The sequence below is a fragment of the Alosa alosa genome, chromosome 21 (genome assembly GCF_017589495.1).
Source record: "Alosa alosa isolate M-15738 ecotype Scorff River chromosome 21, AALO_Geno_1.1, whole genome shotgun sequence".
NCBI lineage: Eukaryota > Metazoa > Chordata > Actinopteri > Clupeiformes > Clupeidae > Alosa > Alosa alosa.
In genome coordinates, this window is record NC_063209.1 from 6627984 (window position 1) to 6653982 (window position 25999).

A 25999-nucleotide genomic window follows, 5' to 3' on the forward strand; every position below is an offset into this window, starting at 1 on the left:
CACCCCAAAATGCTTTGAGCCTCCCTTCTCTTCCTCAGCTTTAGCTTTCCTCGGTCATAAAGAGGAAACAACAGACAGACAAACTGACAGACTTTAACAAACGCGCACACACGCACACACACACACACACACTATCCATCCCATACTTTTCCCAACACCCTGCCCAAGCCCCTGCAGTCCATCCCCCCAAATGTGAGGGGGCTTCATGATATCCTCTGGATGAGCTTGTCATCTGATAGGCAGTAGAGCGCAGTGACAGACAGTTCGGAGATAAAGGTCTCGCAGGCCTGACGCGACACTCCCTTGCAGCTGCGTAGGTCCAGCAGGCGCAAACACGACAGCCGCTTCAGGTACGCCAGACACCGATCCGACAGCTTACTGCATCCTGAGGAAGGAGAGTGAACGGGTGGAAAAAGGAGTGGAGAAGGGAAAGTGTCAGACCGTTAGCGAGATGACCATGTGCATTATTACATGACATCACATTGGGCACAGGCAGATACGGCATGTGGTCAGGGCACGTACCGGCGAGGTTGAGGTGTGTGAGTGTGTTGCGAGTGGACGACCCGACGGCGGTGAGCAGGTTGAGGGCCTGGTCGGTGAGGGGGCTGTGGGAGAGCTCCAGGCGCGTCAGCAGCGGCATGTGGCGGATGATGAGCCGCAGCGTGGTCTCGCTGATCTCCAGTCCACAGAGGCGCAGGCAGTGGAGGTTCCGCAGCTGCGAACGGTTGTTGGAGCCTGGCGACGGACGGAGAAGGAGCGAGAAGATGTGAGGAGCATGAAGGAGGGAGAAGGAGAGAGAGAAGATGGTGAGGAGCATGTAGGAGGGAGAAGGAGAGAGAGAAGATGGTGAGGAGCATGTAGGAGGGAGAAGGAGAGAGAGAAGATGGTGAGGAGCATGTAGGAGGGAGAAGGAGAGAGAGAAGATGGTGAGGAGCATGTAGGAGGGAGAAGGAGAGAGAAGATGGTGAGGAGCGTGTAGGAGGGAGAAGGAGAGAGAAGATGAGGAGCATGTAGGATGTAGGAGGGAGAAGGAGAGACAGCACAACGCACAACGAATGAAGAGAAATGGGGAGTGATTGGGGAGACTCGCAGGAATGGAAAGAGAGGAAGGAGTGCGTGAAAGGAGACGTTATTACAATATAATTCTCAGACATGTTTTCCACTGCAGACATTTAACACGTTGTCAAGACAGAACAGCAAGCCTTGGAGTGAGCTTAGGGTACCTGGAGGACTCAGTAGCTCTCTGATCTGGGCATCTTTGACCCCATCAGCCCAACGCAGGTCCAGGGAGCGCAGTAGAGGACAGGTGGAGGAGCTCAGGGCAGAGAGGCACATCGAAGAGCACCCCGATAATACCAGGTCTTTTAATCCTAAGAGAGCGACAACGACAACAACAACTGATCAATAGTATAAATACATAAAATACATCAAATTATCTTGGCCATGTTTGATAGGTAGGTCCAACTCTGAACATAAGGGGGGTGCATTACAGTACATGTGATATATATATATATATATATATATATATATATATATAAAAAAAGATATGAGATACCTGGTAGTCTCGCGTGAAAGTAAAGTAGGAGAGAGGCCGCAGGCTTCGCAAGATTATGCATATATACACTTTTATTTGCAGAGGCTGGCGTTTGATGTGCGGTGCCTTCTTCAGCGTGTGACTGTTCAGTGTGTGACTGTTCACACACGAAGAAAAGCAATAAACGCTGCCTGCAAATAAAAGTGTATATATGTGTAAAGGACCACTTTGGAGTTTAATATCTGCTGTTGATCTAATGAAATAAGTATGGGTTGGTTTATTGGTAAACTATGTTTGTAAATGTGTGTAACTTAATCTAAATAAATTCTATATTTCATATGTGCCTTTAATGTTATTTGTATGTGATTGACCGGAAATTCTGTGCACCTGTAATGTTGAAATTTGTCCCTTTGGTGGCACATAGTTTGCACAAGGGAAGATGAGCTTTTAAATGGTAGCTGGCAGGTGTGAGTAGTACGCAGCTGGGTTGGGCCTACAGGATTTTATCAGATTTCGTTTCACTCATGAACTTAAATGACTTGACGCCCGTTTTATGACGGAAGAAAGGACCATAATATATTTTGCATTCCTTGGTGAGCGTAGCGAGCGAGGTACGTTTCATTCATAGTTTTTTAGGAAATGTTTGCACATATGTATGGTCTATTTTGCTGTGTAATTAATGTGTCGCTCTAAATGTTTGTTCACGTAATGATGTTTTGTAGCCGTGAAAGCAAGTGTGTGATGTTTGTATGTATGTTTTCAATACAGTTTTCACGGTGCTAAGGTGACGATGATGGATTAAAAGTTGAACGTATGCTGGTTTGGCGAACTAAATAAAGAACACCTTATGCATCAGTCGAAACTCTCTTTTTGGATCCATTTGGGCTGCTACAGTGAAAACTCGACGCTACATCTGAGTCATCTGTTTTGCTGCACGTCGTCTTCGTTCTGGAGGTTGCCATCGTTTGTTCCACGCATCCAGGCAAGGTCGTGTAGTGCGGCCTCTCTCCTACTTTACTTTTTACGTATTCTAACTTTTCAGGCCAGCACTCTTAAAGTTTAAAAGTAGACACATTGAGTGAAGCCTGCTCCTATCCTCACATACCTGGTAGTCTGTTAATGAGCCAGGTGAGCTGCTTCTTTGAGATGGCTGTCCAGGAGAGGTCCAGGGTGACGGGCTGGCGTTTAATGATGCCTGAGAGCGCCTGAGGGCTGATGGAGCGACAGCGGCTCATGTCGATCTTTGTCCACAAGCGCTTGTCACAGCCCCTGGAGAGGCCCAGATTGGAACGTGATCAGAACTCATTCTACAATTTGCATTTGGGAATTGTATTTCTATGTCCTTAGTCAGGCATGCCTCATCATTCTGGAGAATCACAGATATTTAGCTGCAGCTGAGCCAAATCAGTGCCATTACCACAACTATAATAGGGACAATACAAATGACAGGTGTCAGATATGTTGAGTGTATTCCCGGCACTGAGGCAAACACTTGTGGCCTTTTTAATGTTTCGTCTGGGCTTTTTAATGTTTAGCAGGTGAGAAATCTGCAGCAGAATGTTGTAATTCTGTAAATACTAGTGTAGACATGCACGGAACATTTGAAGTAACGTTAGTACTGAAACAGAGGATGGGACTCACCACTTGTACCAACTCTTGCAGACGGCCATGCAGACACAGAGCTCGGCCTGGCTCAGGTAGCGGAACACGGACACCCACACCTCCTTCTCACAGCTCGGCCCGCTCACCCCGTCCCGGGCCGAGAGATGGAGCGACGAAGGAGAGGACGATGAGGAGGAGGACGATGAGGTGTTGCGGGTTTGTGAGTGGCCTCGGGAGCCCTGGCCAGAGTGGGAGAGCCCTCTCCCGTTACGGGCCGCGCTGGTCAGCGAGGGTTTATCGGAGCGCGGGGCTCGCGACGTGGCCGACGGCGGGTGAGTGCTGGCGTGGGAGGCCCCGTTGCGGAGCGGAGGCCGCAGCAGGGAGACGCGCTGCTGGGCGGTGGGTGGCGAACGCGGCGTGATGGCCGCCTCCAGCTTGGGGACGATGGTGTTGGGGTCGCGGTGGCCGCGGGCCGGCTGCTGGAGCTTCACCGTCAGGCAGGAGCTCTGCTTCCGCGCCTCCTCGCCCAGCTCCTCCGGCCTCCGTGCTGCGCTCGTCTCATCTTCCTCCTCGTCATCCTCATTGTCTTCCTCTCCGTCGGTTCTCTCCCCTCCACCGTTCTTGTGCTCTCCCTCTTCGCTGTCCTCGTCGTCGTTGTCCTCCTCCTCGGACTGCGACTGCTCCTTCCCTCGTCGGGCCCGCTGCTGCGGCCGGTTCTCCTTCCTCTCCTCCTCTTCGTCCTCCTCGTCCTCGGTGTCATCGGCAGTGTCGTCCCGCTCGACTCTGCCGCGCTGCAAGTCCCCACTCCCTCTCCCCCCGCCTCCTCCGCCTCTCCCTCCTCCCGAGAAAGCAGGACACCCCGCCCCCCCTTCCCACGGCCCTGGGATGGATGGGAGGAGCTCTGCAGCGGCGCCCCTCTACCCCTGGATCGCTCATGACCCCCCTCTCTCTGCACTGCGCTGGCGCAGGAGCTTAGGGGAGAGAGAAAGAGAGGACGGCTTCTGATACAGGGACAGATAGTATGAACAGAGCAGATATCATTCAAGTTGGAGAAGAAAAACAACAGAGAGAAGAGGGGAGAGAGAAAAGGAAAAGAGGAAGAAGAGAAATGGAGGGAGGGGGGTGTAAAAACAGTTGGTAAATACATAAGCTAAGGGAAGCATGTTTTGACATGTTATGAATCTTGCAACATTTCTTCAATCCAGCAAGCTGAACTGCAAGAATGGTCAAGATGATCAACATCGGAGGATGGAACACTGACAAAACTGATAAAAAAATAGATATATAAAAAAAAATAAAAAAAGATAGCAAAACTCACCGACTGTATGATCTTATTTCGTTCCAATTTAATCTGCAAGACAGACCAGAAGAAAACTGAATACCTCAAAGAAATTGCCGTTTCCCTCTAGTGTAATCAGGATTGTGTGTTCCCTCTATTAATGAGACTTGAGCCCTGCGTTGCATGTTGCCCTCACCCGCTTCCTGAGCTGTAGTTCCAGTGCTCCTGCCCTCTTCCTGTTCTGCTGTTGCTGGAGCAACAGCCTCTGGGACGGGGGCGGCAGGCGCCTGGAGGGGGTCAGCGGGCGCCGTCCTCTGCGGCCCTCGCGCACCCCGATGCCTTCCCTGTGGGCGCGCTTAGCTGGGGGCGCCGACGAGACTCGGGCACCCTCGAGAGCAGTGCTTTTATCCTCCTCGTCATCACTACTGCTGCTGCTAGCCGACTGAAAAGGAAGGGGATCAGGAATGTAATGAGCATTCCCATCTCAACAAGCCAGCGGTGCATGTGAGGGACTGTTAGGAAAGGGCAGAGGACAGAGAGAAGAGAACAGCTACCTCTGTTTTTTTCTCCTGGACACACTTGGGACACTTCCAATAACTAGGTAAGTCCTTGTCAATCACACCCTCTATAGGTTCCTGACGAAACACAAAGAGACACGCTTGTAGTGTGTGTACACGAATGTAGTGTGCCTTGTGTGTGTGTGTTGTACCTTCAGGCACTCGGGGTGTGTGATCTTGGCACAGGCAGAGCATTCCATGAGTGTAGGGGTAGAATTCTCTCCTGGGGGATTGCCCTCACCACACACGGCACACACAGCCGAGTTGGGCAAACCCGGCTACACAGAGCAAGAGAAAAAAAGAAATTAGCACCCACAGTGATCCAGCACACACCTGACTGCCTCCATACAAACACATACCCGTTGCATGGCACCAGCTCAACCTGACTGACAGTCAAGCAGACAGAAATGGCGAACGCAGCTCAGCCGAGCTCGGCAGCAGGCTGACTAACTCACCGCGAGACACTGGCGTCGCAGGCAGGTCTGCTTGAGGCGGCCAGGTCCGCCGAACTTCTTCATGTCGCGGCAGAATATGCAGTCGCCACACTCCCTCCGCAGGCAGGCCTCGCAGCGCTTGCAGCGCACGCGTCTTCGCCGCAGCGCCTCGGCAGGCCGCCTGGGGGCCCGGGGCCCCGACAGCTTGGGCGCAGTCCCGGGGGGCCGCGGGCGGTAGAGCACTGCGGGGGGAGGGGTCGGGGGGCGGTACCATGAGGGCTGGAAGGAGAGGAGATACGGTGTTCATGGAATACCTTGGAACAAGGCCTTAACTGAGCATGTGGCATGAGTGGAAGTTGATTACATCTGTGGGCAATAAACCTGCATATCAGCGAACACCCCTGACCACTCGGTGAGTTTCACGTCTTTGTAAACGAAAGTGTAATGCGTTTTAGGAAGGATTGTTCCAGTGCACCTATGCAGCGTTGTGGAGGAGGGGGGGCGCTACCACAGAAACCGAAAATTCTCAGGACAGCAGCATGTGTCCAAATTTCAATCTTAAACGTTCTATTTAATCATAAACTATCTGAAAACAGGGCTTTAAGTGTAAAATACCGAACTTGTCCTTTAACAGATACCAGCTCCTCAACTTTACCGATTAAAATCTAGTGACCGTGCTGTCAACTAAAGCAGACATCCATAGACCGGACATAGGGCCATTCGATTTGCATGTAGATAGTTTCGATTGTAGATGCAATCTTTAAAGTTAATAGCAACGTCCTCACATTCTTATTTCTGATTTAAAATGCACAACAGTGCATTATATTAGGCTACAATTTAAATGGACATTTTAAACACTATTCCTCGTTTTCTACCTCGCTAACTCCAAAGTAAAGGCGCATTCTTCCGGCTATTGCGCAAAAGCCTCTTGTTCTGATAAAACGACTATACAATATAATATAATACAACAATACAATATAACAACTTGTTTGCCGTTAACATCGGAATTGACGTCCACAGTGTTATGGACCCATTTGTCTGCAACGCAACGTAGCCTACAACATTTTTTTTAGAAATACAGGAACAGCTTACTATGCTGACGAATGACGACTGCGCAACATGCGAGAATTTCCCCAAACTCTCGGAAACGTATCTTTTCAGTAGTCATTTCCAACTTTTCACACTGAAAATGCAACACAACCGTGTTCAAAGCAGAATCTATCTATCTAGATCCTATAGCAATGTATGGTTGGGGAAGGCATAGAAAAGTTGGAGAACCTGTGGCCTAAAACAATATTGGTGGTTGCAGGGTAGATTTGAAGTGAAATGGGTCATGATGGTCTCAAGTGGGTCCCCAGAAAAAACACTGCTCTATACCACGGTCATCTCAATTGTAATTGTAAACTACAAATAAATTATGGGAGATTTTAATAATCATTCCTAATAAGGATGGCAAATCCATTCTTACCCGTCTGGGCCACTTCACAATGGGTTTTCCAGTGTAGGACAATCTGGGTTCATCATCAGCATGTTCTTCCAGCAACCTCTGAACAACAGACACGTAATAATAACATTACAACATTACCAACCACAAAAATGAAAAATCACCGCACAGCATGCCATCGTAAACTGTGTGTGAAAGAGTGCGTATGTACTTTTCCCCATCTCGCTCACGCTTATGCGGTCACTTAAATGCTAATGCATGTGTGTTAATGTCTGCGTGTGTGTTATTTTGCGTGTGTGTGTGTGTGCTGTGATTTCGATATCTAAAAATGTATCTATCATATCGCCACTTGCGCAATATATCATATTGTCACTGCCGCCAAATATCGATATTTTTTTATTAAAGAATTGGGCTGTGCTGTGTGCTGTGCGTGTGTGTGTGTGTGTGTGTGTATGTACTGCTCACCCGTATGTCGCTGAGCAGGGCGTGGGCGTTGCGAATGCCGGCAGGAACACACTTCTTGTGGGCGGGGAGTTCCTCCAGCTTCCTCAGCAGGTGCCACAGGCCCTCCAGCTCCAGCGGCGTCAGGTGCACCTTCACGCCCAGCTTCCCAGCTGGAGATGCTGCTGCTGCTGCTGCTGCTGCTTCCTCCTCCTCCTCCTCCTCTTCCTCTTTTTTCACCTCTTCTACTTTGTCTTCTACTTTGTCGTCTTCTTCTTCCTCTTTGATATCGGCTTCCTCGTCCTTTTCTATGTCTGTCTCCTCTTTGGTGTGGCCGTTCTGTTCCTGCTCCTCGTGGAAGTCTTCTTGTTTCAGGCCTACGAGGAGAGAAAACAGGAGGGTTAGGTGGCGAGGAGGGGGGTGGGGTGGTAGTCTATTCCCGAGAAAACTTTCAAATCTTTGACTGGGGTCAAGAATAATGTCTGGTCAGACTGACTAGGGCTTTCCAGTCTCAAACACATTTAACAGGATCTGAGAATGTCCACTCCCACGTCTGTTATAAACACCATTTTACACATGGTTACTGTACACATGGTTACTTAGAAAGATGGTTTACTAACCAATACCGAGTGAGTGCTTCTGAAACTCTGGGGTGAGGTGTGAGACGTTGGTCAAGCAGTAAAGGTACCGTTCCAGCACATACCAACACATCTCGTAGTAGAAAGGGTAACGGAACTTAGCCGGCACCTGCCAAAGGAAGAAATGAATAAAGAAAACAAGGGAGTGAAAAAAAGGAAAGTATGGACCCTTTCAAGAGAGTTCCATTATCAGCATCATAGTTGGCCCCACAAGACTTCCGTTTTAACATTCCATATGTTATCTTAATGTAGAGGAAGTAGATTGGGGCCCAAATAGAACGTTCAAGCAATGTTTTTGTTTTTATTGTTGAAAGGGTCTATATTAGGCGTCATCAGAACAGCTATAGCCTGCACAAACAGGGTGAAATGCAAATATAGGCAAGAGATCAGACTGTAGGCCCACCCTTGTCCTGTCCTCAATATTATAGATGTTGAGCTGCATGGGAATGTTGAAGCTGTGGAGAAAGTTTCCTCCGAACACCAGAGTATCCACAGGAGTGTACACGGCATGAATCCATCCTTAAAACACACACAAAAACACAGGAAACGTTTAAATGTTATACGTCGGCATCATATGTAGACCTGAGAACGTCCTTATGGTCTCAAGACAGCACTGGACGGTTGGAAATATATTAAATTCACAATCATGGTGGCAAGCTGTTGACATACAGTAAATGTATTGGGTAAGTCCGTCTGCTGTGAGTGAGGATTTACCTGAGGGTATCATAAAGGTGTATCCCTGTTTGAGCTCAATGCGCTGGCACTGTGTTGCTTTGTCCCCCAGGAAGATGTCCCCTTGTTTCCCTGACAACACCCAGTTCTCGTACAGCTCCAGGTTTTGGGGCGTGGGTGGAATCAACCAGAACACCTAAACACAAAACCCCTTTAACAGTCAGTACTAAAGGTTTGACTTCTTCCTAGTTAATTCTGAATTCTAAAAATGGAAAACAACAAAAATCTGAATCCTGAAGGGCTTACATGACATGAGGTAAATACACATAACGTGATGCAGTCTAACAAATGTCTGTGTGACACTGATATTGAAGTGGCAAAGACACAATCCCACTAAACTATGTTGTACCAGAAACACCCTCAAATGCTCACCTTTCCTCCTCGTAGGATGTGGTACCAAACAGAGGTCCCACCAAAATCAATGTGGAAATCAGTGAAGGATCCTTCGACACTCATTAGACAATACCTGAGAGAGAGGAAGGAAAACAAGAGAGAATGTTACCTCGCACAAGAACAAGGGAATATGAGAGTGAATGTGAGTGTGTGTAGGCTTGAATTTTATTATGCTATGGTTTTGTGCACACCAGTCCTTCAGACACAGCATCAGGTATTACAAGACAGCCCTTCAAACAGCCCTTAAATAAGCAAAACAAAATGTCCAATTTCTTTAGTGCGATTTGGGACTCACTTCTGTACTTTGGGATATTGCATGTCTATGATGGCGTTGGTCGAGTCCCGCTGTCTTTCCTTCAGATGGCGGGGCCACATATTGTCCACCCAGTCGATCACGTCCACCTGTGGGAGACAAGCTTCCAGTCAGTCACTCGCGCATGCACACACAAACGGACGCACGCGTGATGGTAACTAAGTGTCGCTGTGTCTAGCACACTGGTGAGGGTTGGCGGGCAGTGTACCGACGCAGGTCTCTTGACCAGGTTCTCCAGTTTGGTGTGACTGAACTCCAGGCTGATGACGTTGTAGAGCTTCTCCCTCTGGGAAGGCGGCGTCTCGTAGTAGCGCCTCCACTGGCCCATGGACATCTCAATACCCTTTTGAGTGTTCACATCCATCACATCGATCATTCTACGACTCCCTAAAAGTCAGGACAGGGGAGGAACAAGTACACAGGATTTGAGAGGACAGTCAACAATGTAATCTTGCCTTCTCAGTTTATTACTGCCTGCATACTAATGTATACACATGTTTTCTGCTATAAGGAGAAGAATGCAACACAGTTGCCTTTGTTGCATTGCACCATTTGGGAAGGGCAAAAAAGGCTCCCAGTTGACAGAACATTGCTGATGAGTAAGAAGACAGAGTGGTAATGACACTTGCCTACAAACAGCTTCACGTCGCTCACACTGAAATCTGGATCTGGCATTCTGTCACAAAGATAAATAACAAATGAATACCGTAAAACTCATGCATCACCACTGATTTACAGCAGACAAGAGAAATATGAGAGAAAAGGGAAAAAACGTACTGGATTCCAAGACCGTCTGACTTCACAAAGACCAGGGGTTCTCGGAGGCCTTCTCTCTGGATGAATTCAAAGGTGAAGTCTAATGCAAGACACAAAACCATACATGTGGTGAGCACAAATTCTACCATTTTGGTTTATGAGAAGTAGCACTGCATTGCTTGGGGCAGTTTCCTCACCTTTTCCCTCCATGTATTTGACCAGGTTACAATTGAATCTTTCACACTGTAGTTTCTCTTCCAGATCAAAGGTTCTCTTCCCATCAATCTCGTCATCAGAGATTCCATCATCTTGGTATCGTCGGCGTGTTCCAGTGCGCTGCACAAAGAAATGAGCTCAGAAAGTACCTACACTTCTGTAGCACTGTCATAGTGATAGTAATATAGCATACAGTTATCTACCCTTGTCACTGGAACTGTTCAAAATACACAGCTACAAACCAAAGTGCTTTAGAATAACACTAAAATTAAATTATTTCCAAATACTTTCAAGTTCAATCAGTTCAATCTCCAGCAATACCCGTATGACATATCAATTCATAAAGAGAGCAGGGAATAAAAGTATGTCGATATCAGATGTTAGTCTATGTAGGCTATGCTATTTTCTATGCTGTGTGTTCATGCTCTATCAGCTTTCCAAAACAAATCCACGCGCGTCAAGATAAACTGAACTTGAACTTGTCACTCACTGCGCCCCCGACCGCACGTGCGTCTATTGCCATGCCAACACATCCGCTAGTCTACACTGACTGTACAACCATTCATTTGTCCGTCAGAAGGCCTGACAGAAGTCTTTGAATCCACGCAAACTTCCAGTTACCTCCACATTATGGAAATGATTATGCCGTTATTGTGGTACTTACCAGACGCTTGCTGTATCGTGTATGTGAGTCCTCCATGATCTAAAGCAGAAAAAACGTATATAAGAACTAACGCTAATGTAAACGTTAACGTTATGGATTGAGGTAACGTTAACGTAAAGTTACTTTAGTTGACACCATTGCAACAGTGACCATCATCATAAAAACTCAGTTTACGTCCCCTTATTGAACACTAACGTTAGGCAACAACTAAAGCCGCATGAGACAACGTAAAGATAGCTCTTTATGTGAAAATTACTCCATTTGCTCTGTGGTTGTTACCCACACTGACTGTAAATACGCTAACTAGCTAGCCAGATAGACGCTAGCTAGGTTACCTAGCATCATAATCTCCTTTGCGGTGACAACATTATCGACTCAATTGCAAAAGACAAACCCTGCTATCTACATCACACACATCATACATATAACCTAGTAATTTATCTACACACGCCAATCGTGTCGTAGCTATAGCAAAATAGTACACAATATCACTATTCAACAGGGGCTAGCTTTGCTCATGTAACGTTAGCACCCCTTTGTTATGCATCAAGTTAAGGTATTAAGCTAGCCAGCTAGGGTAGCTTACTTAGCTAACCACCATAACAAAGGTTTAAAGGAACGAAACACTTGTTCGTTGACAGCAAACTATATTTTGACATGAACTGCATCAGTCAACAAACTAAACTACTAATACATATCTAACTAATTACTCCGCAAGAATCCGCTCTTGCAAAAAATATAACTGAAAATCGTATTATATTAAACGAAGGCTAGGTTTCAGACTCCTTTCGGCAAAGAATACATTGGCACCAAGCTAACAAACGCAATAAAGCTCAAATGTAATGTTAATATTAACGTTAACCACGCAACTAAATTAGTTAATAGGAAGCAGCTGACAGCTGTCCAGCCAAAATTCTGATAACGTTAACTATTCAACAGCAATGCATAGTCTGACAATTTAATCCAACGACACAAAGAATTGACGTTAGGAACGATACAGGAATTATAAACCTGAAATGCTAACGTACACAACATATTACAGCTCTAGTTAGCCAAGTTAAAAATCAGAACCAGCCAGCTAACTGAATATTAAATACTTAGCTAAATGATCGGTGATTTGAAAACGACATAGTTTTAGCAGCCCAGAATTAAATGACTAAAATGACTAGTGCTAGCACCAACATATTCAACGGTACATCAAATCCAAGCTAGCTAGCTAACATGATTATATAGAACTTTCAACTATAATGTTACCAGTTGAGGCTCTTGTAGTGTGATGATAAATGAGCACTCCCGCGGGCTAACCAGGGGTCATTCAGGAATTCCAAACTAAAATGGAATTAATCACAAGAAACGTTGTTCATTTTCATCTGTTATTCTTGTTATTGTGCGATAAAGTTAGGGCGATTCGCTGAAGTCCGCCATTTTCAACTTGTCACTGAACACACACACACAAAACCATACAATCCACCTCTAGTGAAAAACCTATGCATTTAGGAAAATGTCATTGGTCGTTAGAGACGTCAATCTGAGAAAAGAAGGGCGACATGAAACTGCTTGACCACGCCCAAAAATATATAACCTATCATAGAACACCTATAAAAACATGGATTATGAGATTGTAGATACGCTATTCGCTAGCACATAAAAATGGGGTCACGGAATGAACCTATCATTCGGGTCATAGAAAGGATTTGTATGGATGGATCGACCAATAATAAAAAATGTACTCAAGAAATTTAGCTTTTGATTGGTCACATGCATTGCAGAGCGACAGCGCTCAGACAGTGTGTCTTTTTGAACTACACGACTGAAGCATTATGAAATCAGCCTATGTTTTCTTATAAACACATATGTTGGCATATTGATAAATATTTGCAGGCTAGTTTGTCATAAAAACTGTCACATGTGAGATAGGAATTTGCTTTGAGAATGAGCTAGAGATAGGCCTTCTCGGGAAACGAGGAACAAATAAGACAACGCAGGATTTATTGCTGTGCATTTGCAGCCTTGCGAATGAATATTTTATTACATAACATGCACTGACACGCCACCACACCGCAGAAAAAAATGTCTCGCTCACAGGAGAGACACCAACACAAATAAATTATGACTGTACAGACGATAGATTACAGTTAAACGCACCAGAAACAACACATTCACACATGCAGAAATCTTTATATGGCTATGATGGCTACTCGGGAATCTATAATTATGGCAAGGTATGGAAAATTGTGAATTGTGTTAACGTTGGTCGAAAAATGTGCACGTTGAAGACTACAACCGATGCACATGTTTTATTTATTATAATGCTTTACAAAAAACTAATTATGGGGGTCTCCTCAAGGAGACGTGAGAGAAAAGGTTCCAGGCAACCCATCTCAATTAAACACAAGACTACAAAACATCTGCTACTACACACTGGGGGAAGAAAGTAACCTAGTGATTTGGACTTGACAGATCATGGAGACACCAAGCGATTTGTTTCTTTCCTGGAGAGAGAGAGAGAAATTAGGCAAGCAAACGTTAGTGTCAAACTAATTGCAAACGTTTGTTCTTGTTCTGTAATTGTCAATGTTTAGTCATAAATTATTAATGCTCAAAAACATAATAGAACAAGTCATTCGGATATAAAAACGACCAAATGTGCAGTCAACTTCTGATATGAATTTTAAATACCTGTAGTTTCTTCTTTATGAAATGAAGCTGTAGATATAGGCAAAGCCAACAATCCCAAGAATTAAACAACAAAGCATAATCATCATTTTTTTCTACAGGGAAAAAGAGAAAGAGAGAGACCCACAAAGAAATGTGCATTTGTTCTATAATCAAGATATTGGCAATATGATCCAGTTCTCGGTTCCACAACATATTTAGGTTGGAGGGGAAATCAGGAGAGCGAGAACAGGGTAAATTGCAGGAGAGAGTATACTGTGAGCTGTGTCGTGTGTCTGATAGGGAAACAGATAAGACTTATCCTTTGATTCCAAGTAATGATCTGGGATCATGATTGGGGATATCTTTGGATTGATGAGGGGTAATATGATATGAATGGCAGTTTGCACACAAACATTAAGGAAAAATGTAAAAATGAGGTCTGAGGAACAACTCTTAAGGGCAGCATTAGTGCAGCAGAAGTTCTATCAAGATTATTTTGCGTTTCCCAATTCTGATCTTTTTTACAAGACTATGGTTTAACCTAAAGTTTAGCAAAAAAACAACAGCCAGTAATTTAAAAATATAACATCTTTTATTACTCAGTTAAAATCTTTGGCATTCACAGACATATACAATTTAATATCACATTCATCATCTTACAAATCCCTTATATGAAGAGGGATACCAGGGGGGCATTGTTTGTTCATTTATACTTTGGGTTCTGCAGAGCCAATCAAGGACAAAATCACCCTCTATTCTGAGATCAGCCACTAAAGTCTAAAGAAGACAACCACTCTTTTAGTTTCACATGTAATCATATTTTTGGAACAGTGTACGTTATGGAAAGAACACCAATTTACCCACCAAAATCTACGCCCCAACCTTGCCCCCCTGTGGTAGTCTAGAGTCATTTAGTCCCATTTATTTCACGTCAGTGGGCAACACTTTTTTCACACAGCCACGACAAGATCCCGCTAATATGAGAATCACTGGTGAGCCGGTCACCTTTGGTCTCGAAATGTTCAAGGAATTTAAAATGAGTGTGTTTTCACGGTGTTAAATAAGGAGTGCAGGCTACCTTTAAAATAAAAATATAACATTGTTTTTACTTCTTAAAAAATAACAGGTGAAATGCTTCTTTGGCAAAAAAATTAAGTTTGGTTTAAACTTAAAAGAGTCAAGGGAAGTCAGTCAGAGAGTTCAGTCCCAGTTAAGATTGAAATTTTGCGGACAAGATAACTTAAGTCTTCCTTTTCTTTTGTTTTACTCACCTGGATAACCCCTGAATGCTCTCTTGTTAACCCATGATCCAATGTCTTGTGTAAGACAGTTTTCAAGTTTAAAAAAAAAAAAAAAAAAAAAAAATGCATTTATCCCCTATGTCCCTCTAATCAAGTTCATGAGCAGCTTCAAAGACTGGTTTCCATAGCAGCTACACGTTCCCTCACCATGCAGACATTCCATTAGTCAGCAGTGGTGGGAGGGGAGGGGAGGGCTCATGTCTGTGACAAAGCCTGGGAGAGAACTCCTCTTTCCCTTCCTTTGTGACTTGTGAATGCAGAGGAGTGATGTGAGGATGAAATGAAGGAGTTGCTGAGATAACAGGAAGGTGGGAGTATATCCTCAGACTGTTTGTGAGATGATGATGGTGATGATTATGACAGCCAGCACAGCACAGACCACGACCAAAATGATCTTCTTCTACAAAGAGGAGTAGGAAACAGAGAGTCAGTGCGTATGGAACATACCCTTGTTCTAGTGCTGATCTATCAAAACCACAGAGGCACCTCTATCCTTCACCCATAGGAACTCAGAAGTAAAAGGATGGGAAAAGTAAACATGTTTGCTCCACCTAGACTGCTGGATGAACTTATAAAAACAGGTTTTGCCAGTATGCTAGCTAGTTGATCCTTGTGTTATTCCACAGACAGCTGTTCAATACAACTGGAGTTCAGTTATTCACTGGTTCATCAACACTCTGAGCAGAGCAAATATGAGGATTGTGAAAATTTCTTATAAACCTGTATAGTATATTCCCAAAGCAAATTAACAAAAACAGACAACCCCAAAGTACAACGAAAGGACACATTAAAAATTACACAAATTACAAATAAAAAACCCAAAAAATTACATTCCTGTCTAGGACTACATGATGGCCCAACCAGCTTGAACCTGCGCAAATAAAACATGTAAGCCAACACACCACTGAACATGCAACCCCACTCCAAAGACAAGCTCAAATCCTTTACCCACACAGAGGCACACCCGTGGCCTAGACAAAACACAGCTGTAAACACCCTGCACCGCTGATAAAATGGCAGGCGTGACGAAGACTTACTCAACATTCTGCTGTACTTAGGCTTGCTTGAGGCCCACAGACAGGCCAATTATCAGAGCCACGATGGCCAGAATCACCACCACAACACACACTATAATTATTGTTTTCTGGAAGACAAACACACCAACGCAGCTGTGGTTATTTCCAGCAATTGTGTAAAACAAATAGCACTCCTGCCTTTGAGGTCAGACTGTGGGACAACCCTATATTATCAGATGAGATATTCATCTGTCAGTTAAACATTCTCACCGAGTAGAGATAACCTTGTAAGTGGACTGATGCACAAACACACCTATGGCAAACACGTGAAAATGAAAGGCAGACAGATGCAATGAGTTGTCTGTATGTAAGGGTGAACTGTGGATGTCTGTGAAACGTGTGTAAAGGTAGTAACCAGGTCTCACCACAAGGAGGCAACATCCATCTGTTAACAAGGATCAGGCGATTAGGAGAGGAGAAGAAAGCTGAGGAGAGGTTCGGCAAAACAAGAGAAGGCAGGAAGAGCAGGAGAAAAGGGAGCAACGAGGGTTTTAATGCTGGGTCTTTGGGAATGGAACCGTTCTCCACTGAGCAACTCACACGCCGCGCCTCCTGCTGGTACTTGGCAGCCTTTTTGGTGTCTGCCACAGCCCTGTCCACAAAGCCCACCGACTGGTCCACATTGCTCTCAATCCGGTCAATGATGCCACCCTGACCACGGCCGGGTGGACCAGCAGTATGAGAGTCACGGGCAAGTAAAGACAGAAAGACAGAGAGGACCAAAGAAAGAGCAATATGGAGAGACAGAGAGTAGAGAAGCGCAAGTGGACACAGAGGAACCAGAAGAAGAAAAAGAAGAAGGCACACATTTATCATTAAAGAGCTGAAACGGAGCAGCACAGTTTGGGGAAGCATGCAACTATCTGTATACCTGCATGTGTACTTCTGTGAATGTGTATGAGGCTTCTTGTGGGTGCATTTATTGAAGGCAGAAACACTGCTTCGGTTTAAAAAAAGAGAAGTGACTAACAGGATATTACACCTAAATCCTCAAAGCTGTGAACAAGAAGAGCTGGTAACATGAAAGACAGATAGTGCAAGAGAGAAAGAGAGGTCAGTAGGAAACATAGCATGTCTTAATCTACAACATACAGATAAATACAGAGATGTTTACATACCTTTCTAGCTTTGCTCTGATACCTAACTGCTTTTTTGGTCTCAGATTTTGCCACTTCTATGTGATCCACTGATTTGGATACATTCACCTCAATGTTGTCTATAACATCTCCCTGAAAATACACAGATTCAATGTCATTATTTACAATTCTCACAGCAAAATAAACATGCACTACGCCACAAAAAACAGTACATACAAATACACATACACTTATACACAGACGCAATCACAAAATGTCAATAAAAAATAAAATGCACAGAAAGATTGTCAGTTTGTTTTGCCTTACCTTATTGTGTACTTTCCCTCAGATTGCATGAAATCAATCGTAAAGCTAATTAAATCCCTCAATAAAAATATCCAAATGATGTCAACAAATATTGACTAGTATATAATGCCTTTGACAGACACAATGTTTACAATGAGGGTTTGAATGGACTGATATGGAAGAAATCCAGAGACAGAAAACATATGTCCAATCATCTGACCACTCACTTTCAAGGGTTTGGATGAAGATGTGACCACCACAGCAATAAAAGCTCAGGAGCCCACAGCCAATGCAACAGACAAGATGAATAGCACGTCTTGAAAAGAAAAGAGGGCTGAGGAATAAGGGGGGAAACAGAGAAAGACGAAAAAGAAACAAAGAGGAATACAGAACGAGTGCAGGACAGGACAGTCAAAAGAGGGAAGTGAGTGAAGAGAAATGAAAGGAATGCAGAGGAATATGGGGAGAGGAGAGAGGGGAAAAAAGAGAATGCAGACAGATTGATTGATGAAAGATAAATGAATTAATATGGAGATGACTGAAGAAGGAGGAGCAAAGAGAAGGTGAGTGTACCTGGCTCTCTACTAGCATGGCGATGTCTACAAACATGTCATGCAGCTCCTTAATGCTGCTCTCCAGGCGCACAATGTCCTTATGTCGTGCCTCAATCTCACTCAGAGCCTGCTTAGACATGTTGGAATCTACAATCTACACACATACAAGAAAAAGATAAATATTAAAAATGAAATGCAAATAGTTAGGAGACAAACACAGTAGCCCCGTTAACATGGACAGTTTTTTTGTCATTCCGAATAAACTATTCAGAATGAACATTGTGTGTTATCTGTTTATATGGAGTATGTTCTATTCCGCTCTAGAATCTTTGATTGGAATAGCCGTTGCTATTTTGCTTTTACTCGAGAAGCTACAGCAGGCAACCCAATTGACCATATACATGGATGATCAATTGGAATAAGAATGGAATACACATCCCTTTCATTCCAATTAAAATTCTAATCAGATTGGCAGTTTTATTCTGATCAAGGTGTTCATGTGTTATTTTTACTCCAATTGAGCCACTATTCCCATTCTAATCGAATTAAAAGTGTCCATGTAAACCCACCTAGTGCCACTAGTGACAAACTGATTCAACTGTAGCAAATGTCAAGGACAAAGTGTATGAATGTTTTTTATGCACAATAGGAAAAGATAACTCAATTTTCCTTTCAAGAAAAGGGTGCTACAAATGTTATGGATTTGCCCATGATGTTACTCTTTAATAAATACTTTAATTTGTACACTGCAGTTAAACACGGTAAACCATTCAAACTTTACCCCTGCAGTGAAGACTGCTGCATTTCCACTCTCCAACATCTCCTCCAACTCATCATCAGTGGTGGCTTTACCAGCTGAGGGAGAGAGAGAGAGAGAGAGATATAGAGACAGAGAGATCACGCCGTTATGGTGACAAGTGAAAGAGGAATAAGAAAATTAGGAAGTAGGAAACGGATCACTGATAAGGCTGAGTATTGTTCCTGTGTCCACAACCACATTAACGCATGAGTGTTTCAATGCATTTGACCACATGACTGTGTGTGTGTGTGTGTGTGTGTGTGTGTGTGTGTGTGTGTATACACACTGATCTCTAGCTGCCTCTGGATACGTCCTTTACTCCTCTCTCTGAAATCCACCTGAGCCTCGTTGTACTTCGTCATCACTTCGACAAACTTCCGTGATAGAACAGCATGCTGCAGACGGAGGAGGCATGGTTAGATTACTGTCCTGTTCAGTGATGACAATGTGTTTGCCACTTCTTATGGCTGATGGAGATAAGGGAATCATTAGCCCACCTGTGACTTGCGTATCCTCATATCAGCAGACACCCTTTCTTCTTGGTCCGTTTCCAAATTCCTCTCAATGGCTGAAGAGATTAACACAACAATCTTAAAGATGTAGGGCATTTAAATGTAAAACATTCAACATATACAGTATACTATTTACACAGTAGCCTACATAACAATTCAGCTTCTTCAGTTGATTGGTCCAAGTTCAATCACCAGTCCACAATCTTCACCAGTAATTTTAATTCATAGGTCAAGGACACTTTTAACAAAACTTCTCAAGGACTTTCCCAAACAGAGTTTAAAAGCATTCCATGCACACGTGTATTGGTACTGTAGGCATTTCCACTTCTATACTATATTTCTTGCTATATTAAACACTTGTTTGCAATATTAAACACCAACAATGTGTTGGGTGTGTGCTATTGCTAATATTACTGTCTGTTGAACGGATGATATGTAGTGGGTGCCCTGTGGTTTAACCAGGGAAATCCCTGTCTCTCCTCACATCTTTTGGCTTGCACTGAGTTTTGAGTACAGGTGATACTGATCTTGATACTGATCAAATATTGACAATAATACAATGCTTATTGTATAATGTCCTCTACTAAATGAGGGATGCCGTTTATGGTCAAGGTTGTAAACTGCTGTAGTTGAACTTCCTTTATTTAGTTGTGGGGAAGGGTGCTGTGCACTTACTCTTAAGTTTGTTTCGGGCATTGTTAGCCATCTTTTTAATGTCGTTTGTGATAGCCTCGAGGTCATCTTGTGTTTCTGGAAGGGGGAGAGAAATAATGTGAAAGTCAAATACAGTATACAGCCCCTAGTGTTTACATTAGCTTTACATAAGCACACATTGTTCTTTAAATAAATATAATTTCCTTTACTCCCAAACCATGCCAATTCCCTTCATCTACACCATGGCACATTTTCCAGGAAGTTGAGTGCAGATCCCTGAAGCTGACTGTGAACTGGATGATAACATTTACAGACTGGGAAATGACTGGGTTCACCGTGTGCACCCAGAGGTTTGGACGGGGAAGTTCAAATAACCAAGGGAAACCAAACTGGTGTTTTGGTTTCCAACAGTATGCAATGTATGTGCATCTTACTCTGTTCTGATGTGGGAGCGGAGAGTATAACTGAGTAAAGCTTCTTCACTTCAACAACATTTTCATCAATCTTGTCAATGCTACCCCTGATGTCTTCAATCTGAAACATAAAGACACTGATGTTAGTGAGGGGAGAAATAATCTTGTGATGCAATTCCACAACATTGTGTTCAAGATGCAGCAGAACACACTCATATCTGCATAGATGAAGAAGAATATCTCAATGTGAGCAAACTGCTGAGTTATCTCATGTGAAATGACATTGCAAATTCTTTATATCACACAATTTATAGAATGTAAACGCCACTTTTTATGCCTAATACATGCCAAGTAACCATTATACGTTTATTAAATGGTCATTATTGTGATGCCATGGACAATCATGATTCATAAAAGTAAAAAATAAACTTCAATGTACATTTTGTGATTCTGATTTCTTAATATTTTCTGCAATATTTTGCAATTGCTGTCCATTTAGGGGCTTAGTTTTAATATTTTGTATGTTTTTATATTAAAACCTTTTTACAAATTATTTTGAAGACCAAATAACTATGGAAGACCCATTTTTTCCAGTCACTTTTATCTCATTTGTTGTGATGTAGTATGTCCCTCATGCTCAGTGGCCCTCACCTCAACCACACTCCAATTAACGCATAAGGAACTTTCATTAAATCAATGACTTTGCCCAACACAAATCCACAAAAACACAAACCTGGGAAAAGAACTCGTCCATAAACGCTGCATTGTCCACAGCAATCTCCACATCATCTGCATCATCAGTGTCACACGTCTGAGGAAAAAACACATGATACCCATTGACCCATGGCACTTTCTGTTAGCTGTGTGTTCCCTGATCATTCTGTAATGCACATCAAGGTGGTCATTGGCCTAGTTGAGGGCACTAGGAATTACAGTGCACAAGAGTAGACACACTTAAATGCCAGGTTAAGAGTTAATATACTACACTGTGACAGTTTTCATTATTTCTCATACATAACATACTTTTTATGATTGCTTCTAAGGTTGCACGCACAAATATTCAGGTTCCACCTATTGCAAGCATTCCTCCAACTACACAGTTTATTATAAGGCTGTTCCACAATCCCACTACCTCAGCTGTTTTTAAAGTCATATATTCTCATATATAAGGTTTCAAATCATCGAAGGCTTCAAATTATCTTTTATGGGAGTCCTTTGCAACACACTCATCAGCACACTCATCACTGAAAGCACCTGACCTGTGACGCGTTAGGGCCTTGCTCAGCCAAAACTGTCTCGTGTCTTCCTGTGCTCTCTGTGCTAAAAGCTAGGGTTAAAAAGTTCACTCCCCCCCAAGTTACAAGTCCATAAAGACAGCTAGTCATATGGTAAATGTTCCTGCTGAACACATATACACATAGTAAAACATGCACACATTATACAAGATGTGGCCTATCTGTTTACCTTATTTCAAACTAATTCATTTTCCTGTCATTGTAGGTCACTTTGGACAAAAGTGTATATGCTAAGAACCATAAAGAAAAAAACATACTAGATATTTCAAACTTGGTGAGAGCTCAATGACACCACTTTTTTAGTTGTAATTCAATCTACCATGTTGTTTCAAAAATAACTTGCAAGGCTGCAACTAGGCTGAAGTGTGTTTGTGGCATAAACAACCACGATGAGCCCACACAGGATGCCGTCCGATCAGAGATATACTGTAAGTCAGCTCAACTTTCTATTAACGCTTTTAGACACGAGCCCTCCTTCACTGACAATCTCATTGCTCAGACCAGTTATGTAAAAACTGAACTAGGCCCTTCAGTCAAAAGTGTCATGAACCTTTTACACGTCAGTTTGACTATCAAATACATGCCCATCATTTGCATGAGAAGCTTTCCCCCTACGTAACACCTTAACAGAGTCCCCATAAGCTAGGCAGACAATACATATGTCTACACCACGCAAGCTTCCCCAGTGGAAGCTCTGAGGCAGTTGGATGACATTTCTTAGTACAGTTCTTAGTTGTTCCATCATTTAGTTAAGGACGAGAGAGACAGAGGGAAGCACAGAGACTGTTTGGCAGTTGAACCACAAAACTGTGACACATCCTTTGCGAACGTAAATGTGTGACTGTCATGATCTGTGAAACCAACGATGACAGCCAAGAATAAAACACTGAAAATCTAAATGATATTGCAATGTTACCCTATTACAAATGATAGTACTACAACTATTACATCCAATCAAACCTATTAGTTATTACACTACAGGTGGACTAAAGAAACTGACACAGAAAACAGAGACACTAACTATTTTCTTCCTCGCACAACCATGATCACAACCAACGGTGCAACAAGTCTGCTGTTTGCTAAAACCATCTCTGACAGCCACAGTATACGTGTGTGTGTGTGTGTGTGTGTGTTGCATGCTCCTTCAAGAACCATAAGAAACACTAGGAAACTAAACAAGTTGCCCCACCAGGTAGTTAAACATTCAACAAGAGGAGGGGGTAACGAGAACTAGGGAGAACTCTGCACAATGCTTTTCAAATCCCAGAGAAGTCAAACAAAGTTCCTTAAACCACATACAGGTGCTAGTCAGTCAGCAAATTGAGCAAAGTAACTGTAGGCCTACTGTTTTACTGTTTTATGCAGAAATTGGAGAGTTTTAGTGCCACCTTTAAAGTAGGCTGCCCTTGCTATCTTTTAACCCCTCACCACCCACTTCTATGTGTGAAAGTGCAGAGGAAAGTAATAATATACAGCCTTTAGGCCTAATATGAACTAATATGAATACATTTAAATACATTACTGTAGACACAAAAACAATAACAATTACATTCATGTTTTTGACTGACTGACTCATATCTGTGATGTAAACTAGGTCTGACTGAAACTATGCTAAAAAGGGTGACGCTCACAGTGCAGTGGCCTAACATACTTCCCTTCCAGGATTACCTTTGGCTTCAGGTAAGAAAAAACACACAGTCAATAGTAGGTCACTATGGTAATAAATCCAGGCTGGTTCAGAGAGAGAGAGAGAGAGAGAGAGAGAGAGAGAGAGAGAGAGAGAGAGAGAGAGAGAGAGAGACTCTCCCAGCAATAATCTCTCTGCATCCTGGTTCTTTCAGTTTAAATATCCTACCTTTCATCTACAGCTGCTCAGGAGAGCTGTGATGATGTAGTAGCCTAACCCTTTGACTACCCTGTCCATGTCCTATAGAAGGCCAATATTCTAGTGACCTTTAGGCTTAGGAATTTACGCACACATAAATAGCATTTACATCTTTGTAATGGATTCTGTCTGTGACAGACTGTCAGAAACTGGGAAAGAGATTTCACAATATCCTGCTCACAAGATCCCATCCTGACCCATCCCCCAGTCTCCAACAATCATCCACGCGATCAGCTGAGAGAATCATCTGTCAGCGAGCGGGTTCCACTCCAAGGGACTATCGAGTTGGCACCTACAGTGAGCCTAGTAACCACAGACACTATATTGAAGTCAGTCCCATTGTCATTTCCTAAAGAAATTTGAAATACGTTCCATACTTTTGTTTAAAACATAGGCCTACGTTCAAACAGGCTACCTGCCACAGAACATGTGATACCATAGTAATCGCGTTCTCAAACACCCCCGAGTCGCCTTGACCACCTCTGCCTTGCCAAGGTCGACTTCTCGGCTTGGGGATGACGTAATTTAACTTCTGGGTCTTGCTGAAGTCGTTAAGCCAAAGTTTGTCACGTTAAAAGTATAGGCCACTCACCGAGTTCTACAACCGTGTTCAAATAAGACAATATGTTGAGAGTGTAGGCTAATATCAAATGACTGTCCAGCAGGCTATCAATCCATGATTATAAACTCACCGCTTTGAGTTGCTCCAATCGGTCCTTCATGTCTGAAACAACCAACTACGCTAAAAAATATGCAAAATAAAATAAGTTAATATATTTGTAAAAACTGACAGGCAGTGGCTCGCACCAAAACCTGCGCAATGTCAGTATGCTACGTTGAAATTGGCAGCCAGTTTAATAGCTAGCGGTAACAGGTCCCGCTGCCAGAGTTCAAATATGCTCCCCAAGACGCCGTGGTTGAAGTTTGAGAACGGGCTTCAGGCATAAAAGTGGGAACAAAATACTCCAGGAATATTCCATACAATATGGCTGCTGCGTTCCAGAGCCGTTTTTCCTTTTTTGCTAAATCTATCCGCTCAGAGGATTAAGACAACAGTTGTGTGCAGTCCGCTTAATCTCTTCCCCCGTTCTCTCCCTCCCTATCTCTTTTTCGCAGTAATCATTCTAAAACGCACTTTTCACTTCACGCATGCTCAGTGCTCCCCTCGACAACACTTAAGCACTTGTTTGACAAGGGGCCTCGCCCTGCAAAGGGTTTGGCTACCTGTCTGTGTATGCAAGATCTTAAAGGGGCGATATCCACCTGTCATTTCACCATCGCAGTAATATCCACTCGTCTCTCTAACACACCCACAGACAGACCAGGATCAATAATATCGCCCAGGCTACTCCGAAATACATAGGGCAATTCACGTAAGTGGTACTTGTGTCAGACGGTCACAACTAATGAAAGAAGTCTGTTAAATTGGGGTAGTTATTTACAAGACTTTAATCCACTGAGTAAAGATGGCGTGAGGTATGAATTATTTCAGGATTATGCTATGGTGCGGTTTCCAATCGTATTGGCAAGTTATTTGTTCTATCAATAAACCCCAAAAAACAAATTAATTAGAGGAAAATTCTCTTCATAGACCTCCATACGTCTTGTACATGTAACATTAATGCAAAACACGCATCTTCAGAATTGTATGCACTTTTTATATCCGCGATTCGGCCCAACGTATCATTTATGAACCACACATGCATTGCACATCCTGTCAAAAATAACAATGTAACGCTTTCTGGCAATAATTGGCATTTCTATTGTGGGGGTCACCTAGACAGCTGTGCCCAGCCCTCGTCTTTTTTGAAGGCTCTATGCTGCCATCTGCTGAACTAATTCAGTGGTAACAAAAAAACACTCCCATCTCTGGCTGATCCACAGCATGTAGACCTTCCATCGGCATCGGCAACTTATGTATGACTGATATACTAGCAGGACAGGCTTTTTTAAATTAAGTACTGAACCACAAATGTTAGTGTTCACTAGTACAGACCAAAATTCTGATCATATTTTGCAAGGGGATCACAAGATGTGGTCAGGATCAGTTCAATCAATGAGTAAATGTTAAGACATACAGACATCATAGGGGTAGACGGAGTACAGTTACAGTGTATAATGTTGCTGCAATGGCTCTTTCCAACTCAAAGGCAAAGCAAAAAAAAAAAAAAAAAAAAAACACAATCATATGCTCATTATACACATACAAGACCTAGGTTTCACAGGATATACCAAAAAAAAAAAAAATAATAATAATAAAATAAAGCAATGTTACACCTCGCTGCATCACCAGCAATGCCTTATTGAGACAGCATGAAGCATTAGCTATAACAGGGACCACATCCAAATCACAAAGGCAAGCCAAATGTATTCAGAATGTTTTTATTCAAAGTTTAACTCTTAAGTGCTGGGAGTCTTACAGAGTTTAAGTTCTGTATAACACCATGAAAAGCTCTCATCCTTAACC

General features: G+C 43.2%; 2 protein-coding genes across 10 annotated transcripts; both read right to left on the reverse strand.

Moving 5' to 3' along the window:
• Window positions 1-4: 4 nt before the first annotated feature.
• On the reverse strand, window positions 5-12522 carry kdm2ab (lysine (K)-specific demethylase 2Ab). Its single transcript, XM_048232134.1, has 24 exons — window positions 12258-12522; window positions 11004-11042; window positions 10321-10459; window positions 10145-10223; window positions 9997-10043; window positions 9576-9754; window positions 9350-9456; window positions 9034-9127; window positions 8644-8797; window positions 8333-8448; window positions 7912-8038; window positions 7316-7668; window positions 6875-6952; window positions 5428-5685; window positions 5125-5250; window positions 4970-5050; window positions 4612-4857; window positions 4455-4487; window positions 4076-4137; window positions 3176-3967; window positions 2640-2803; window positions 1224-1370; window positions 523-735; window positions 5-385 (listed from the first exon to the last, which is right to left on the reverse strand). The coding sequence occupies exons 2-24, from the start codon at window positions 11037-11039 to the stop codon at window positions 204-206; spliced, it is 3813 nt and encodes a 1270-aa protein (XP_048088091.1). The 5' UTR covers window positions 11040-11042; window positions 12258-12522; the 3' UTR covers window positions 5-203.
• A 483-nt stretch (window positions 12523-13005) lies between these two features.
• On the reverse strand, window positions 13006-24678 carry stx3b (syntaxin 3b). Of its 9 annotated transcripts, none has more exons than XM_048231585.1 (11): window positions 24225-24677; window positions 21086-21163; window positions 20374-20473; window positions 19961-20035; window positions 19271-19341; window positions 19060-19168; window positions 18756-18829; window positions 17994-18128; window positions 16579-16689; window positions 13683-13774; window positions 13006-13495 (listed from the first exon to the last, which is right to left on the reverse strand). In XM_048231585.1, exons 1-10 carry the CDS (start codon window positions 24252-24254, stop codon window positions 13697-13699), a joined length of 861 nt encoding a protein of 286 aa, XP_048087542.1. In that variant the 5' UTR covers window positions 24255-24677; the 3' UTR covers window positions 13006-13495; window positions 13683-13696. The 9 variants fall into 9 exon arrangements, with proteins under 9 accessions (XP_048087542.1, XP_048087536.1, XP_048087535.1 ...); XM_048231579.1 differs by lacking the exons at window positions 13006-13495; window positions 13683-13774 and adding exons at window positions 14235-15362; window positions 17157-17267 and having other exon boundaries at window positions 16404-16689; window positions 24225-24678; XM_048231578.1 differs by lacking the exons at window positions 13006-13495; window positions 13683-13774; window positions 24225-24677 and adding exons at window positions 14235-15362; window positions 17157-17267; window positions 23714-23922 and having other exon boundaries at window positions 16404-16689.
• Between the last annotated feature and the right edge of the window lie 1321 nt (window positions 24679-25999).

Bases quoted from the DNA above. Each gene is read 5' to 3' on its own strand.
- kdm2ab (XM_048232134.1), bottom strand. From the start codon at position 11,039: ATGGAGGACTCACATACACGATACAGCAAGCGTCTG. The intron at 7,669-7,911 runs GTTAGTAAACCA...CTCTCCTCGTAG, and splicing joins GAAGCACTCACTCGGTATTG to GCCTGAAACAAGAAGACTTC. The intron at 736-1,223 runs GTACCCTAAGCT...GTCCGTCGCCAG, and splicing joins AGAGCTACTGAGTCCTCCAG to GCTCCAACAACCGTTCGCAG.
- stx3b (XM_048231578.1), bottom strand. From the start codon at position 23,779: ATGATTCTCTCAGCTGATCGCGTGGATGATTGTTGGAGACTGGGGGAT. The intron at 21,164-23,713 runs GTGAGCAGGATA...TTTTTTCCTCAG, and splicing joins ATGGGTCAGGATGGGATCTT to ACGTGTGACACTGATGATGC. The intron at 16,690-17,156 runs GTATGTAAACAT...GGCCGTGGTCAG, and splicing joins ATCAGAGCAAAGCTAGAAAG to GGTGGCATCATTGACCGGAT.